The following is a 15619-nucleotide window of genomic DNA, read 5'->3' as shown; positions in this document are numbered from 1 at the left end:
TTCTAGAAACTACAAATATGAGATCTTACAAATTCATTAACTGGAACCAGATTATCACAAAGATATCACTTCGACCTATCATTCTCTGCATTTAAATTGAAGCTAACATTCAAAAAATAGTATTTATGTGATTAGGGATGCATGAACTTGCGTGTGATGAGGATGGGGTGGATACCAGAAATGTTGTACACTTACGCATACAACATGAAGATTGAAATGAACACTACTTTAACCATGATGTTTTCTCCAACCTGAGATTTTGCCACATGGTAATTGAAGGCACTTGATTGAGCAATGTGTTTGATTTCTTCAGCATCACCTTCCTCATAAGCAGACAATAGCTTCGTTGCACATCAATTCTGGTCGCTATTGATGAAGGCTTGAACCCTGTTAAACGACTTTACTTTACGCTTCATGGTTTGATGGGGGCAAAATAGCACATGGCACAAATATTGTTATACAAAATCCACCAATGTACAACTTACTCTGAGCAGTCATTGTAGGATTTTTGAGCTTGCTGAAAATCATGTGCGTAAAGATAGATGATGATCACACTCAGATAGGCCTGAATGCCAGAAACAAATTTTGAATCAGACAAGTTTTGTGTTCAAGACATAAATGACTAAGCAATTTTGTTTTCAAGACAAGATCACAGATAAAGCTGAAAGATACAAATATAATGCACTAATTTGTGAAATGATCAATTCATTAATACACATGCAGTTTTATCTGTGAGGCTATATAGAAGAGATTAGGATTGGGCAAATTGAATTTCGCACGGGAGGATGTCTTTGTACTTGACGATTGCTGAAGCTTGCCATCAGGGGCATCTGCGATAGCAAGTAAAAGCATGCACCTGTGTGTCACACCCGGTTCCAGGGGGTAGAACCGAGCGCATACCATATGTGTGCCAGGATCCATTTCCACACATATGTTGACGTCACAAGTGTAATATATCAAAAGACAATGCAATAAAGGCATAAAGAGAGTATAATACTTTATTACATCATCTGCAACATTGTATCTTTAACAAGTATCACATCAAAGTAAAGCGGAAATAAACAATTGGGCAATCTCCCACAGGAAGATGACCGGCACATCGTTAGACTTAGAATTCATCATCGTCGATAAAATCTCCATCAAAGTCTCCAGCATCACCCTCTGATCAAAATATTAGCAAGGGTGAGCTCACTTATGGTCAGGGCTCAGCAAGTGGGGGAAAAACTAATGCTGGTATAACAAGGTGAGGCTAAGGTTGAGCAGTAAGCATTTTAGTTGGTCAATGTTTTATTAACAACACTTGTCTTACTAATAAGTGTGAATCCCAAATATCCCATTTAAACAAAGGAATATGAGTATAACAAAAACACTTAAGTGAAACCACTTAAGCAAATTATTGGCAGATCATCGGATCTCAATTTAATTCCATCTTCAAGTTCAATTATCATGTGAGGAGTCCAGGTCGCTCATAACCGGGAGCACAACTGATATATCAGTTTTACACTCTGCAGAGGTGGTACAACTTTACCCACAAGCCATGTATCCCATCTAGCCCGGGTTGATCGGACCCTTAAACACTGCCGAGGTGAATGGCTAGGGATCCATTATGAGGCTTTCACAAAATATACTTAATACGAAGCAACCCGCTAAGGTTTCTAAAGACGATGGTGGTGGCGCCCTGGGTGAAGTACCTTAGCCAAGAATACGACCCCATGTTAACGTGGGCTGCCAGCACCTACCGCTCCCCCTCTTGCCCATATTTCAGGTAAGGTTGCTAGGCACTAAGCATATAAAGCTAATTACCAAAGCCAGAGCCATGATAGCACTCGTGGTTGCACTGTTATCCTGGGTGGTCACTCCATGTTCCAATTAATTTGAAATAATATTATCTTAACCATCGGGTTAATATCATAATTGCCAATTAAATTTTTGGAACATTAAAACCAATTAATGAGTGACATTAAAAATCATTAAGTTGAGCGGTAGCACCAATTTTGCACAGCTTAATAATTTTCCCAGGTTAAACAAGGAATACAAGTAGTAAATCTAGGAAATCCTTAATTAGGTTTAACCCATCAAAATTATGCAATATATCAAAAAGTAAACATTATTATATGCAATGAGTAGGTACAAACAGAATATGCAGAGGGAGAATCCACTTGTCTTGCTCAAAAGTGTTTGGTGGATCGTCTTCGAACGAATTCGAATCCTCTACCACACGGTCGGCTTCTAATAGAGTCGCATAGCGCACATATAAAAATAAAACATACACAAATAAATAAACATGCACCATTACATAAACATATACCAATACATCATTAAACACACGTCGCACTAATCACATCTTAAATACGTCCTAATCGCGTAAATACTTATTAATTCAATTATAGCTATTATTGTGAGTCCTAATGGTGAATTTATGAGTGGGTGCAATAAATATAATTTTAACTAATATTAATAACTTTAACATCATTAATGAAAATAATTATCGTCTTTTAATACTAATAAATAAATTAATACCTTTTACTATTTCTAACTCAAATTATTTAGTATAGCAAAAATGAATTTAACATTCTAAAATCCCTATAAACTATTAACATTTCCAACACAAGTGAGGTTATTTTGACAAAAACTAGTACTCTAACAATTTTAGTGCTAAGCATGTTTATTTGACTAGCAAAAATCTATTTTCCATCCTACTAATGATATTTTCTCCTTTCTTTATAAAAAGAAAAGGTTAATAAAATAGTTAACTAAATCATCTAGAATTCCTATGTTAATCATACATGAGTTCTATACCATTTTCTAAATCCATTAAAATGCACCTATAACTATAATTCTCCAAGTAGTTTCCAAAATTCGTGGTAACCAAATTTAACTACAAAAATTCCCATCTCTTGTTTTTTTTATCACCAACGTGTGACTACTAAATTTTGTCATATTTCTCTAAACCAAAATTCAACGCCACGACTAACATGAAATATAACGGTGTACTAACGATCGCATATTTCTACCAAAAATTCCACAACGCACACATATACATAAATCATGAATCACATGTGTTCATATTACAACAAATAAAATATACAACTCATGAATCAAATCAAAAAGTACTTTTATAAAATACACAAAACAATTTGGTTCGTCTTCAACCTTGGGTTTGTGCTTGTGACGGGGATGGATCGACGGGTTTCGGCCGGATGGAGAAGAGCAGGGGCTTGACTACGGACGGCGGATGACGTAGCTCCAGCGAACTCCACGGGCTCCGGCGACGAGCGGCAAACTCCGGCGACAAACGGCGAGCGAGAGAGTGCGAGGAATGGGAGAGAGCTCGGGTAGGGAGGATGGGAGAGAGTTCTGCTGTCCCTTTTATAGAGAGAGGGAGGGGAGAAGATAGGGACGCCGGGGAGAGAACGGTCGATCTTCAATGGCCATCACAGCGACAGTTTCTAACGAGCGTAATGGAGGGGAATGGGAGAAGGAGTAACGGATGGAATCAAGCACTATTAACAACGGACGGCGCGTGACGGTTGGGCTCCGAGTCGCGGCGTCGGGGCAGGACATGGCGCGGTCGTCGCGTGGGGAGGCCGTCGGGCTCGCAGCGCTGCTCGGCTGAATGGCGCGCGGGCGTCGCGCAAGCCGCGGCTGCGCGCAGGGAGCGCGGCTCGGTCGGCTCGGGGTCGCGGGCAGGGCGCCGGTTGGGCTCGCTCGGCGCGGTGCTCGCGCGCGCGGGGCAGTCCTGGGCACGCGCGCTTGCGCGGGCGAGAGAGAGCGGTGAGAGAAGAGAGAGAGTGGGGAGGGAGAGAGAGATTAGGGGAGAGGGAGGGAGCAGTAGAGGCGGCGGCGGCTGGCGCTGGGAGAGCTAGAGCGCCCGCACGGCGTGGGAGCTAGGGTTTGGGGATGGGCCCCTAGTGGGCCGGCTAGGTTAGGATTTGGTTTTTTTCTTTTTTTTCTAATTCCGAAATGTATTTTTAAAGAGCTCAAAAATTCTCTAAAAATTCACCAAAATTATTTATAAATAACATATTTATTTTTAGACTAATAATTGTTATATTATTTAATTATTATATTATTTACTAGGATTTCTTTAAAAAGGAATTGATAATAAACATCTGATAATCAATCAAGCGCATGCAAAGAAAACGATCAAAATGCAAATAAATAATTAATCACTTAAAAAATTATTATCCTAATTACCATAATAACTAAATTCATTATTTTTAGTTGATGACTTTTGTGGTGTTACATTATGAATTCTAAGTCTAACGATGCGCCGGTCATCTTCCTGTGGGAGATTGCCCAGTTGTTTATTTCCGCTTTACTTTGATGTGATACTTGTTAAAGATACAATGTTGCAGATGATGTAATAAAGTATTATACTCTTTTTACGCCTTTATTGCATTGTCTTTTGATATATTACACTTGTGACGTCAACATATGTGTGGAAATGGATCCTAGCACACATATGGTATGCGCTCGGTTCTACCCCCTGGAACCGGGTGTGACAGAAGTGGTATCAAAGCTATGCTGACCCTAGGTCGTTAGACTAGTTAGAAATGGAAAGCCTAGTTGTTCAAAACTTGCTAATTTCATTCCTATAAATTCCTTTATCAGTCTTACCTCTTTGAAATTCAACTGAGTTGACACTTCTCTTGTAGATGGTTCGCACTCTCCAAACTACCCGCATCAACACCAGCTATGCCCCTTAGCCCCGGCAGATCCCGATCTACCCAGTGGTAGTCGAGGAAGTTCCGGCGGATCTCCCTCCCATCCGAGTGGAGAATGTTGTCAACTTGGAGGACAGCTCGGAGGAGCAGCTGCCGACCCCCACTCCGTTGGCAGAATCCCTGGCCTTCGCAGGTGGGTCATCGACGTCAGCACCGTCTACACCAGCCTTCCAAGCACCTGCACCCGGAGGCGACGACCCCGACGACTCCGGAGACGACGATGACGAGGATGACGATGACGAAGAAGGTGGAGACGAACACGTCCACGAGGAAGCTGACTACGCCCAGCAGGACAACTTCATGGGGTTCGGTCCTGTTGTCGAACATTACACATCAATGTTCGAGACGGGGCACTTCCCCAACCTGCTACAAGAAGTGTTGCACGCGCTAGGCACCTACGTCCGCCCCCTGTACGAAACAAGGCGAGTGAGCGAGCCTCCCCGGGCTTGCTATTACATCACTCGCATCCACGTCAGGGTGATGGATGCAGGGGACAGGGGATTCAGGACTCTGTCTGCTCACGAGTCCCTGACACCACTGTCCACCTACGCTGCCTCGGTCAGCGATGCTACCCGTCGAACCCTGTGGTCGCTCAGCCACACCTACCGGCAGCAGCTGCAGAACATGAGGTTCAGGCATTTTCCTCAGCGTCTGAGTGGAGGAAGCCAGACCAACATCGTCCCAGGAGAAGCTGGTGAGGATCGCCTCAACACCCTTGCTGGTGTAGTGGCCGGTCTCAACACCGACCTGGACAGTGCCACCCTGGATCTCTACAGGGTGCACTTGGAGCTGGAGAATGCCCACGCTAGGATTGCAGCCCTGGAAGCCCAACTGCAAGGACTGGATCCGCCCGAAGCCCAGGTCCCCGCTATGGCGTTGTCTCCTCCCCGCAAGAGGCTGCGCTATGGAGAGCCCGGATCCGTCACTAGGCTGCTTTAAGTATTTTGAGCTATGATGTAATAAGTTAGTCTTCGCGTTAGACGATGAACACCTTTTTAAGTTATCATATTAATAAATAACAACCATGTGATGGTTATTGGTTGAAATGTTTGATTTGGATCTTTGTTTGAGTGCCATGGCCTTATGGAATGATGGCCATAATATCATATATATAAAATAATAATAAACTTAGGATATTCCCCTCTAGAATCTTTTCTACTCTTCACTCCTCTAAGTTGTTCACTCTCTAACCAATCAGATGGTGAACGCTCGTCAAGGACCCAACAACAACCGGAACCAGCGTGGTCAACAAGTACCACCACCACCACCGAATCCCAACATAGAGCAGTTCATTGCCGCCCAGATGCAAATTCTGCAAGGAATCACTGCGGCTGTTCAGCAGCTTCAACAGAACCAGCAGAATCAGCAGCATCAACAACAGCAGCAGTATGCACCCCCGGCCAGAGATAAACACCGGGATTTCATGAGTCATCATCCGCCAACATTCTCTCATGCGGTTGATCCTCTGGATGCCGATGACTGGCTAAAGGTCATTGGAAAGAAGTTGGACATCACTCAGTGCAACGACCGGGAGAAGGTCTTGTACGCCTCGGGAAGACTCGAGGGTTCTGTGTCCGATTGGTGGGATGCCTTCACAGCGGCACATCCCAACGCGGATACTATAACTTGGCAGGAGTTTCAGGAGAACTTCCGCGCTCATCACATCCCCTCTAGAATTATGAAGTTGAAGGAGTTCCTTTCCCTTGCTCAAGGGAATATGATTGTCAGTGAGTATCGTGATCGCTTTACTCAGCTTTCACGCTACGCACCGGAAGAAGTGGACACAGATGAGAAGCGCCAAGAGCGTTTCTTGGAAGGACTGATTGGACCTTTGAACTATCAACTTCAGAGCCATACATTTCCCAACTTCCAGACACTGCTGAACAAGGCAATTGGCCTTGAGAGTAAACGGAAGGAGCTATCCGACCACAAAAGAAAATTACAAGGTCAGTCAAGCAGGAACACTCGCCCTAACAACGCTCAAGGTTCGCAGTTCCGCTCTGGAAATCAGGGTGGAAACAATTATCAAGTGCAACGCTCTGGACATCAAAGCCAGAGAAATAATCAAAATCAGAACCAGCAAAGGAGCAACTCTCAGACCAACCAGAGGTCTGGTGGAAATTCACAGAACCGTCAAGGTGGCGCTAGTAACACGCAGGCCAGAAACAACGCATTTGTCCAACCTAATGGATGTTTCAAGTGCGGTGAGCTAGGCCACTATGCCAACAACTGCCCAAGGCGCAACCAGCAAACACTCCAAAGGAGCAATAATCAGAGGAATGACCAGAACACCCTCGCTCGTGGATCTGCTCAGAACAAGACACAGCAGAACCAGAGCAGAGGAAGGGTCAATCACGTCACTGCAGAATCAGTGCCTGAGGATGCCGACATAGTGTATGGTATGTTCCTTGTTAACTCCATACCTGCATCAGTTTTATTTGACTCTGGAGCATCTCATTCGTTTATAACTGAGTCATTTGTGGAAAAACACAATATACCTAAGTATCCTCTTAAGAAGATATTACACATTAGTTCACCGGGAGGTGACATGAAGGCCACACACTCATGCCCCCATGTTAATATCAAGATTCAAGGAATAGATTTTTCAGTCAACCCAGTGGTCCTAGGATCCAACGGTATTGATGTGATTCTTGGATGCAACTGGTTGAAAAGTTGTGATGGAGTGATACAGTGTGCCAAAGGAACAATTATGTTGACAAGTCCTCAAGGTGAAAGAATCCAAGTTAACATAGACAAGTCAACAGATGAAAAAGGGAAAACAGTGATCAATCACTTGGAAGAAAAGCCCTTGGAAAATATCAAGGTAGTGTGCGAATACCCAGACGTATTTCCGGAGGAATTACCAGGTATGCCACCTGACCGTGATATAGAGTTTTCTATTGAATTATTACCCAGAACCGCACCTATCTCGAAAAGACCGTATAGAATGGATGTCAAGGATTTAGTAGAACTGAAGAAACAAATAGAAGAATTACTATAAAAAGGTTTCATTCGCCCAAGTTCATCCCCTTGGGGAGCCCCAGTGCTATTTGTGAACAAGAAGGATGGTTCGAGGAGAATGTGCGTTGATTATAGAAGTTTTAATGAAGTAACCATCAAGAATAAATACCCATTACCTCGGATTGAAGATTTATTCGATCAAATGAAAGGAGCTAAGATATTCTCGAAGATAGATATGAGATCAGGATATCATCAGTTAAAGATTCGAGCAGAAGATGTACCCAAGACAGCCTTCACGACGAGATACGGATTATATGAGTTTTTGGTCATGTCGTTTGGACTGACTAATGCACCAGCATACTTTATGAACTTGATGAATAAAGTATTTATGGAATATCTGGATCAGTTTGTGGTCGTATTCATTGACGACATATTGATATACTCTCCGAATGAAGAAACACATGAAGATCATCTAAGGCTAGTCCTACAAAAGCTTCGTGACAACCAACTGTACGCAAAATTCTCGAAGTGTGATTTTTGGTTGAAGGAAGTTGCTTTCTTAGGGCATATCGTTACCGATGGTGGAATTAAAGTGGACCCGGGAAAGATAAGTGAGATACTAGATTGGAAGCAACCAAAGGATGCGTCCAAGATCAGAAGTTTTCTTGGATTGGCAGGATACTATAGAAGATTTATTGAAGGTTTTTCCAAGTTAGTGAAACCACTTACCTCTCTACTGGAGAAAGGCAAAGAGTTCAAATGGGATGAAGCTTGCCAGAATTGTTTTGAAGAACTCAAGAAAAGGTTAACCACTGCACCAATATTGGTAATGCCAGACATCCACAAGGGATTTGATGTGTATTGCGACGCATCACACCTTGGACTTGTATGTGTGTTAATGCAAGAAGGAAAAGTGATAGCTTATGCCTCAAGGCAGTTGAGGAAACATGAGAAGAATTATCCTATGCATGATTTGGAACTAGCTGCCGTAGTGCATGCTTTGAAGATTTGGAGGCACTATATGATTGGAAACAAGTGCAGAATCTTCATGGATCACAAAAGCTTGAAATATATATTCACTCAGAAATAACTCAATCTAAGACAGAGAAGATGGCTTGAGTTGATTAAGGACTATGATTTGGAGATACAATATCACCGCGGAAAAGCAAATGTAGTAGCTGATGCTTTGAGCCGTAAGGGTCAAGTGAACAACATCATTACTCATTTGATGTCACAAGAATTGTGTTGGGAAATGGAACAACTCAACCTTGGATTTCTCAATAATGTAGAAGCAACGGTGATGGAAGTTGAATCTACTTTGGAAGAAGAGATTCGTAAAGGACAAGAGTCTGATGAGAAAATCAAGGAAATTAAAGCTTTGATTGGTTTGGGTAAAGCCCTAGATTTCACGGAAGATGAGCAAGGCACAGTATGGTTTAAGAAGAGAATTTGTGTACCCAAAATCGAGCACTTGCGCCAACTTATTTTGAGAGAAGCTCATGATTCAGCTTACTCTATTCACCCTAGAAGTACAAAGATGTACCAGGATCTTAAGGAAAAGTACTGGTGGTACGGTTTGAAAAGAGATGTTGCTACTCATGTTGCATTATGTGACGTGTGTCAGCGAGTTAAAGCCGAACACCAAAGACCAGCAGGATTGCTACAACCTCTCAAGGTACCTGAACGGAAATGGGAAGAAATCAGTATGGATTTCATAGTTGGAGTACCCCGTACTCGAGATGGCTATGATTCAATATGGGTCATAGTAGACAGGTTAACTAAAGTAGCACACTTTATACCTGTGAAGACAACTTACTCGGGAGCCCAGTTAGCAGAGTTATACATGTCAAGGATTGTTTGTCTGCATGGAGTACCGAAGAAGATCGTATCAGATCGAGGAACCTAGTTTACCTCGCGCTTTTGGAAAAGGCTACATGAGTCCATGGATACCAAGCTAAATTTTAGTTCAGCTTATCATCCGCAAACGGATGGGCAAACAAAAAGGACAAACCAAGTGTTGGAAGACATGCTAAGAGCTTGTGCTCTAAAGCATGGTAGAAGCTGGGATAAAAGTTTGCCTTATGCAGAATTCTCGTATAACAACAGTTATCAGGCAAGTCTAAAAATGGCACCATTTGAAGCACTTTATGGACGAAAGTGTAGAACACCGCTTTATTGGAATCAGACTAGAGAAAGTCAAGTATTCGGTCCAGAAATTCTCCAAGAGGCGGAAAAACAAGTGCAGATTATCAGAGAAAACTTGAAGACAACACAGTCAAGACAGAAAAGCTATGCTGATAATATAAGAAGAGAGTTGATGTTTGAAGTAGGAGACTTCGTATACCTTAAAGTTTCACCCATGAGAGGAATGAAAAGGTTTAAGGTTAAGGGAAAACTATCACCTCGCTATATTGGCCCATTCAAGATTTTGGAAAGAAAAGGTGAAGTAGCCTACCAGTTAGAGCTACCCGATAGATTATCGGATGTGCATGATGTATTTCACGTGTCACAACTTAAGAAGTGCTTAAGAGTACCAGAAGAACAGTTACCCATGGAAGAACTGAATGTCAATGAGGATTTGACCTATTCGGAGTACCCGGTCAGAATTCTAGAAACATCTCGCAGAATTACACGGAGTAAAGTCATTAACATGTGCAAGGTTTAGTGGAGTCATCATTCGGAAGATAAGGCCACTTGGGAAAGAGAAGATGAACTCAGAGCAGAATTCCCCCAGTTATTCTCGGAAGTTTCTTAATCTCGAGGACAAGATTCTTTTTAAGAGGGGTAGGTTTGTAACACCACAAAAGTCATCAACTAAAAATAATGAATATAGTTATTATGCTAATTAGGATAATAATTTTTTTAAATGATTAATTATTTATTTGCATTTTCATCGTTTTCTTTGCATGCGCTTGATTGATTATCAGATGTTTATTATCAATTCCTTTTTAAAGAAATCCTAGTAAATAATATAATAATTAAATAATATAACAATTATTAGTCTAAAAATAAATATGTTATTTATAAATAATTTTGGTGAATTTTTAGAGAATTTTTGAGCTCTTTAAAAATACATTTCGGAATTAGAAAAAAAAGAAAAAAAACCAAATCCTAACCTAGCCGGCCCACTAGGGGCCCATCCCCAAACCCTAGCTCCCACGCCGTGCACGCGCTCTGGCTCTCCCAGCGCCAGCCGCCGCCGCCTCTACTTCTCCCTCCCTCTCCCCTAATCTCTCTCTCCCTCCCCACTCTCTCTCTTCTCTCACCGCTATCTCTCGCCCGTGCAAGCGCGCGTGCCCAGGCCTGCCCCGCGCGCGCGAGCACCGTGCCGAGCGAGCCCAACCGGCGCCCTGCCCGCGACCCCGAGCCGACCGAGCCGCGCTCCCTGCGCGCAGCCGCGGCTTGCGTGACGCCCGCGCGCCATTCAGCCGAGCAGTGCCGCGAGCCCGACGGCCTCCCCACGCGACGACCGCGCCATGTCCTGCCCCGACGCCGCGACTCGGAGCCCAACCGTCACGCGCCGTCCGTTGTTAATAGTGCTTGATTTCATCCGTTACTCCTTCTCCCATTCCCCTCCATTACGCTCGTTAGAAACTGTCGCTGTGATGGCCATTGAAGACCGACCGTTCTCTCCCTGGCGTCCCTTTCTTCTCCCCTCCCTCTCTCTATAAAAGGGACAGCAGAACTCTCTCCCATCCTCCCTACCCGAGCTCTCTCCCATTCCTCGCACTCTCTCGCTCGTCGTTCGTCGTCGGAGTTTGCCGCTCGTCGCCGGAGCCCGTGGAGTTCGCTGGAGCTACGCCATCCGTCGTCCGTAGTCAAGCCCCTGCTCTTCTCCATCCGGCCGAAACCCGTCGATCCATCCCCGTCACAAGCACGAACCCAAGGTTGAAGACGAACCAAATTATTTTGTGTATTTCATAAAAGTACTTTTTGATTTGATTCATGAGTTGTATATTTTATTTGTTCTAATATGAACACATGTGATTCACGATTTATGTATATGTGTGCGTTGTGGAATTTTTGGTAGAAATATGCGATCGTTAGTACACCGTTATATTTTATGTTAGTCGTGGCGTTGAATTTTGGTTTAGAGAAATATGACAAAATTTAGTAGTCACACGTTGGTGATAAAAAAACAAGAGATAGGATTTTTTGTAGTTAAATTTGGTTACCACGAATTTTGGAAACTACTTGGAGAATTATAGTTATAGGTGCATTTTAATGGATTTAGAAAATGGTATAGAACTCATGTATGATTAACATAGGAATTCTAGATGATTTAGTTAACTATTTTATTAACCTTTTCTTTTTATAAAGAAAGGAGAAAATATCATTAGTAGGATGGAAAATAGATTTTTGCTAGTCAAATAAACATGCTTAGCACTAAAATTGTTAGAGTACTAGTTTTTTGTCAAAATAACCTCGCTTGTGTTGGAAATGTTCAATTAATAGTTTATAGGGATTTTAGAATGTTAAATTCATTTTTGCTATACTAATTAATTTGAGTTAGAAATAATAAAAGGTATTAATTTATTTATTAGTATTAAAAGACGATAATTATTTTCATTGATGACGTTAAAGTTATTAATATTAGTTAAAATTATATTTACTGCACCCACTCATAAATTCACCATTAGGACTCACAATAATAGCTATAATTGAATTAATAAGTATTTACGCGATTAGGACGTATTTAAGATGTGATTAGTGCGACGTGTGTTTAATGATGTATTGGTATATGTTTATGTAATGGTGCATGTTTATTTATTTGTGTATGTTTTATTTTTATATGTGCGCTATGCGACTCTATTAGAAGCCGACCGTGTGGTAGAGGATTCGAATTCGTTCGAAGACGATCCACCAAACACTTTTGAGCAAGGCAAGTGGATTCTCCCTCTGCATATTCTGTTTGTACATACTCATTGCATATAATAATGTTTACTTTTTGATATATTGCATAATTTTGATGGGTTAAACCTAATTAAGGATTTCCTAGATTTACTACTTGTATTCCTTGTTTAACCTGGGAAAATTATTAAGCTGTGCAAAATTGGTGCTACCGCTCAACTTAATGATTTTTAATGTCACTCATTAATTGGTTTTAAAGTTCCAAAATTTTAATTGGAAATTATGACATTAACCCGATGGTTAAGATAATATTATTTCAAATTAATTGGAACATGGAGTGACCACCCAGGATAACAGTGCAACCACGAGTGCTATCATGGCTCTGGCTTTGGTAATTAGCTTTATATGCTTAGTGCCTAGCAACCTTACCTGAAATATGGGCAAGAGGGGGAGCGGTAGGTGCTGGCAGCCCACGTTAACATGGGGTCGTATTCTTGGCTAAGGTACTTCACCCAGGGGGCCACCACCTCGTCTTTAGAAACCTTAGCAGGTTGCTTCGTATTAAGTGTATTTTGTGAAAGCCTCATAATGGATCCCTAGCCATTCACCTCGGCAGTGTTTAAGGGTCCGATCAACCCGGGCTAGATGGGATACATGGCTTGTGGGTAAAGTTGTACCACCTCTGCAGAGTGTAAAACTGATATATCAGCCGTGCTCCCGGTTATGAGCGACCTGGACTCCTCACATGATAATTGAACTTGAAGATGGAATTAAATTGAGATCCGATGATCTGCCAATAATTTGCTTAAGTGGTTTCACTTAAGTGTTTTTGTTATACTCATATTCCTTTGTTTAAATGGGATATTTGGGATTCACACTTATTAGTAAGACAGGTGTTGTTAATAAAACATTGACCAACTAAAATGCTTACTGCTCAACCTTAGCCTCACCTTGTTATACCAGCATTAGTTTTTCCCCCACTTGCTGAGCCCCGACCATAAGTGAGCTCACCCTTGCTAATATTTTGATCAGAGGGTGATGCTGGAGACTTTGATGGAGATTTTATCGACGGCGATGAATTCTAAGTCTAACGATGTGTCGGTCATCTTCCTGTGGGAGATTGCCCGGTTGTTTATTTCCGCTTTACTTTGATGTGATACTTATTAAAGATACAATGTTGCAGATGATGTAATAAAGTATTATACTCTCTTTACGCCTTTATTGCATTGTCTTTTGATATATTACACTTGTGACGTCAACATATGTGTGGAAATGGATCCTGGCACACATATGGTATGCGCTCGGTTCTACCCCCTGGAACCGGGTGTGACACTGTGTCACTTGCTTCTTCTCGCAGAGCAGGAAGCCAGCAGGGAAAAAATACTGTCCTTGCCAAATGCAACAATAAATGACTTGCTATTCAGTACACATAAAGAGACCAACGACGAACCAAATTACCATTGAAGCATCAACAAATTGTTGCCACCAAATAGAAAGCCAGGACATGTTCTCTTGTGTGTTCTTTACAACTTGATCCATTGTTGACGATCCTTCCATATCCTCTTCTGCAAGTTGACTGTACTCTACAGTACACAGATGTCCAAAACATAGAAACAATTACTTCAAAAAATAAGTGTAATAAATATATAGATAACTCAAATTTAGGAACCCCTCCCTCTCCAGAAATAAGAACTTAATCAATCTGCTGCACTTGGTTTGTGTTCAGGCATGGGAGATAATTGCGTTATTTTGAAAACAGTTTAGAGGCATTTATCCTCTCCTAACAAATCAATCAAGATCCTATTTTTATGGAAATGAAAATGGAAATAGACTAAAGGAAATAGATCATGATCATAACATAACATCAGTGACGCACTATCAATCTATCATGAAGGAAAGATATTCGATAAACTGGAAAGCTCATACCTGCTGCATCGTAGTAGGAATGTGCAGAGAAGATGTCTACAATCCCATCGTTCCCGTCAGCACCCATAGGGAGTGTCTCGTCAATGCCATCACATTTGGCGTAATGTACAGCAGAAACATCTTCTGGTGGAACCCAATCTTCAGGCCTCTCACCTCTCGCACTGATCGCGGCACATACTTGACAACAGACAGCATTTCCACCACAAGCAGCATAGTGAAGTGGGGTGCTACCAGCTCCTGCCACATTGAAGCCCAGGTACTTCTCAAACAGCGAAGCAAACTAAATGACAATATAGCAGGCAAAATGGAGAGCAGTCCCACCATTGAGATTAGGACGTCTACACTAATACCTTAAGGAGTAGTAGAGATTAGGACTAAATTTTGTAAATGGAAGTGAGTCAGTATATAGAATGGGATAGCTTGGTTATTTTTTCCCTATGGAGGGTGCTATGGTCCTTTTATCTCTTATTCATATGAAGTTTACATTTTCTAATGTTTGAAACCTCCCTGATTTGAGGTGGTCTTTTCCTATTGGTTTTCCTCTTATGGCGTTTCCATTAGCTTGGGTAACAGCTAACTCATCTGTGGCAGTCCGAGTATGCCTTGGTCCTGTTGTCTTAATATCTAAAATGATTAAACCAAGTAATTAATGTTGTTGAGTACCTATACCCATCATCAAGAGATTATATTTAGATAGTTAAAGTGCCTAACAGCAGTTGATTAACTGATTTAGTGAGCTCTAGTTAGGTAAACATTGGCTCACCTTTTTTTGTTTCTGGAATTGATGGCATTTGGTCAGCACATCCCATTAGGAAATGAACTTTAACCATCTCATTATAGTAAGTCTAGAAATCAGTTGGCAGACCGAATGAGCCAAAAAGAAGAAAAAAAGGTGCCCGATGTTCCTGCTACTTACTGGACACTTTGCTCATACAAATTTGATAGCCACTCATTAACCAGATCTGCCATATTAGTTACTAATTGTCATACTTTTTTTAAAAAAATCTTGTTCTTCTTGCTACTTACTAGCCATTTTGCTCATACAAAATTTATAGCCACTCATTAATTAGACCTGCAGTACTAATTACTACTTGCCATACTTTTTTAAAAATTTGTATATATAGACACATTTGATTTGATGTAGTTGAGTGCTC

The 15619-nt window shown here is 41.7% G+C and overlaps 1 protein-coding gene across 1 annotated transcript; it reads right to left on the bottom strand.

Moving 5' to 3' along the window:
* Nucleotides 1–251: 251 nt before the first annotated feature.
* LOC109945783 (magnesium/proton exchanger-like) lies at nucleotides 252–15256 on the bottom strand. The gene is made up of 5 exons (XM_035967607.1): nucleotides 15229–15256; nucleotides 14950–15089; nucleotides 14466–14745; nucleotides 13998–14122; nucleotides 252–830 (listed from the first exon to the last, which is right to left on the bottom strand). Exons 1-5 carry the CDS (start codon nucleotides 15254–15256, stop codon nucleotides 738–740), a joined length of 666 nt encoding a protein of 221 aa, XP_035823500.1. The 3' UTR covers nucleotides 252–737.
* Nucleotides 15257–15619: the final 363 nt, after the last annotated feature.

The sequence above is a fragment of the Zea mays genome, chromosome 4, assembly GCF_902167145.1.
Source record: "Zea mays cultivar B73 chromosome 4, Zm-B73-REFERENCE-NAM-5.0, whole genome shotgun sequence".
Lineage (NCBI taxonomy): Eukaryota > Viridiplantae > Streptophyta > Magnoliopsida > Poales > Poaceae > Zea > Zea mays.
Note: the sequence above shows the minus strand (reverse complement) of the source record. Positions and strands in the feature narration are given on the sequence as shown.

Coding starts and splice junctions, on each gene's coding strand:
- LOC109945783 (XM_035967607.1), bottom strand. CDS start 15,256: ATGCCATCAATTCCAGAAACAAAAAAAG. Junction 15,090..15,228: donor AATTCCAGAAACAAAAAAAG/GTGAGCCAATGT, acceptor TAATCATTTTAG/ATATTAAGACAACAGGACCA. Junction 14,746..14,949: donor GGTTTCAAACATTAGAAAAT/GTAAACTTCATA, acceptor ATTGTCATTTAG/TTTGCTTCGCTGTTTGAGAA.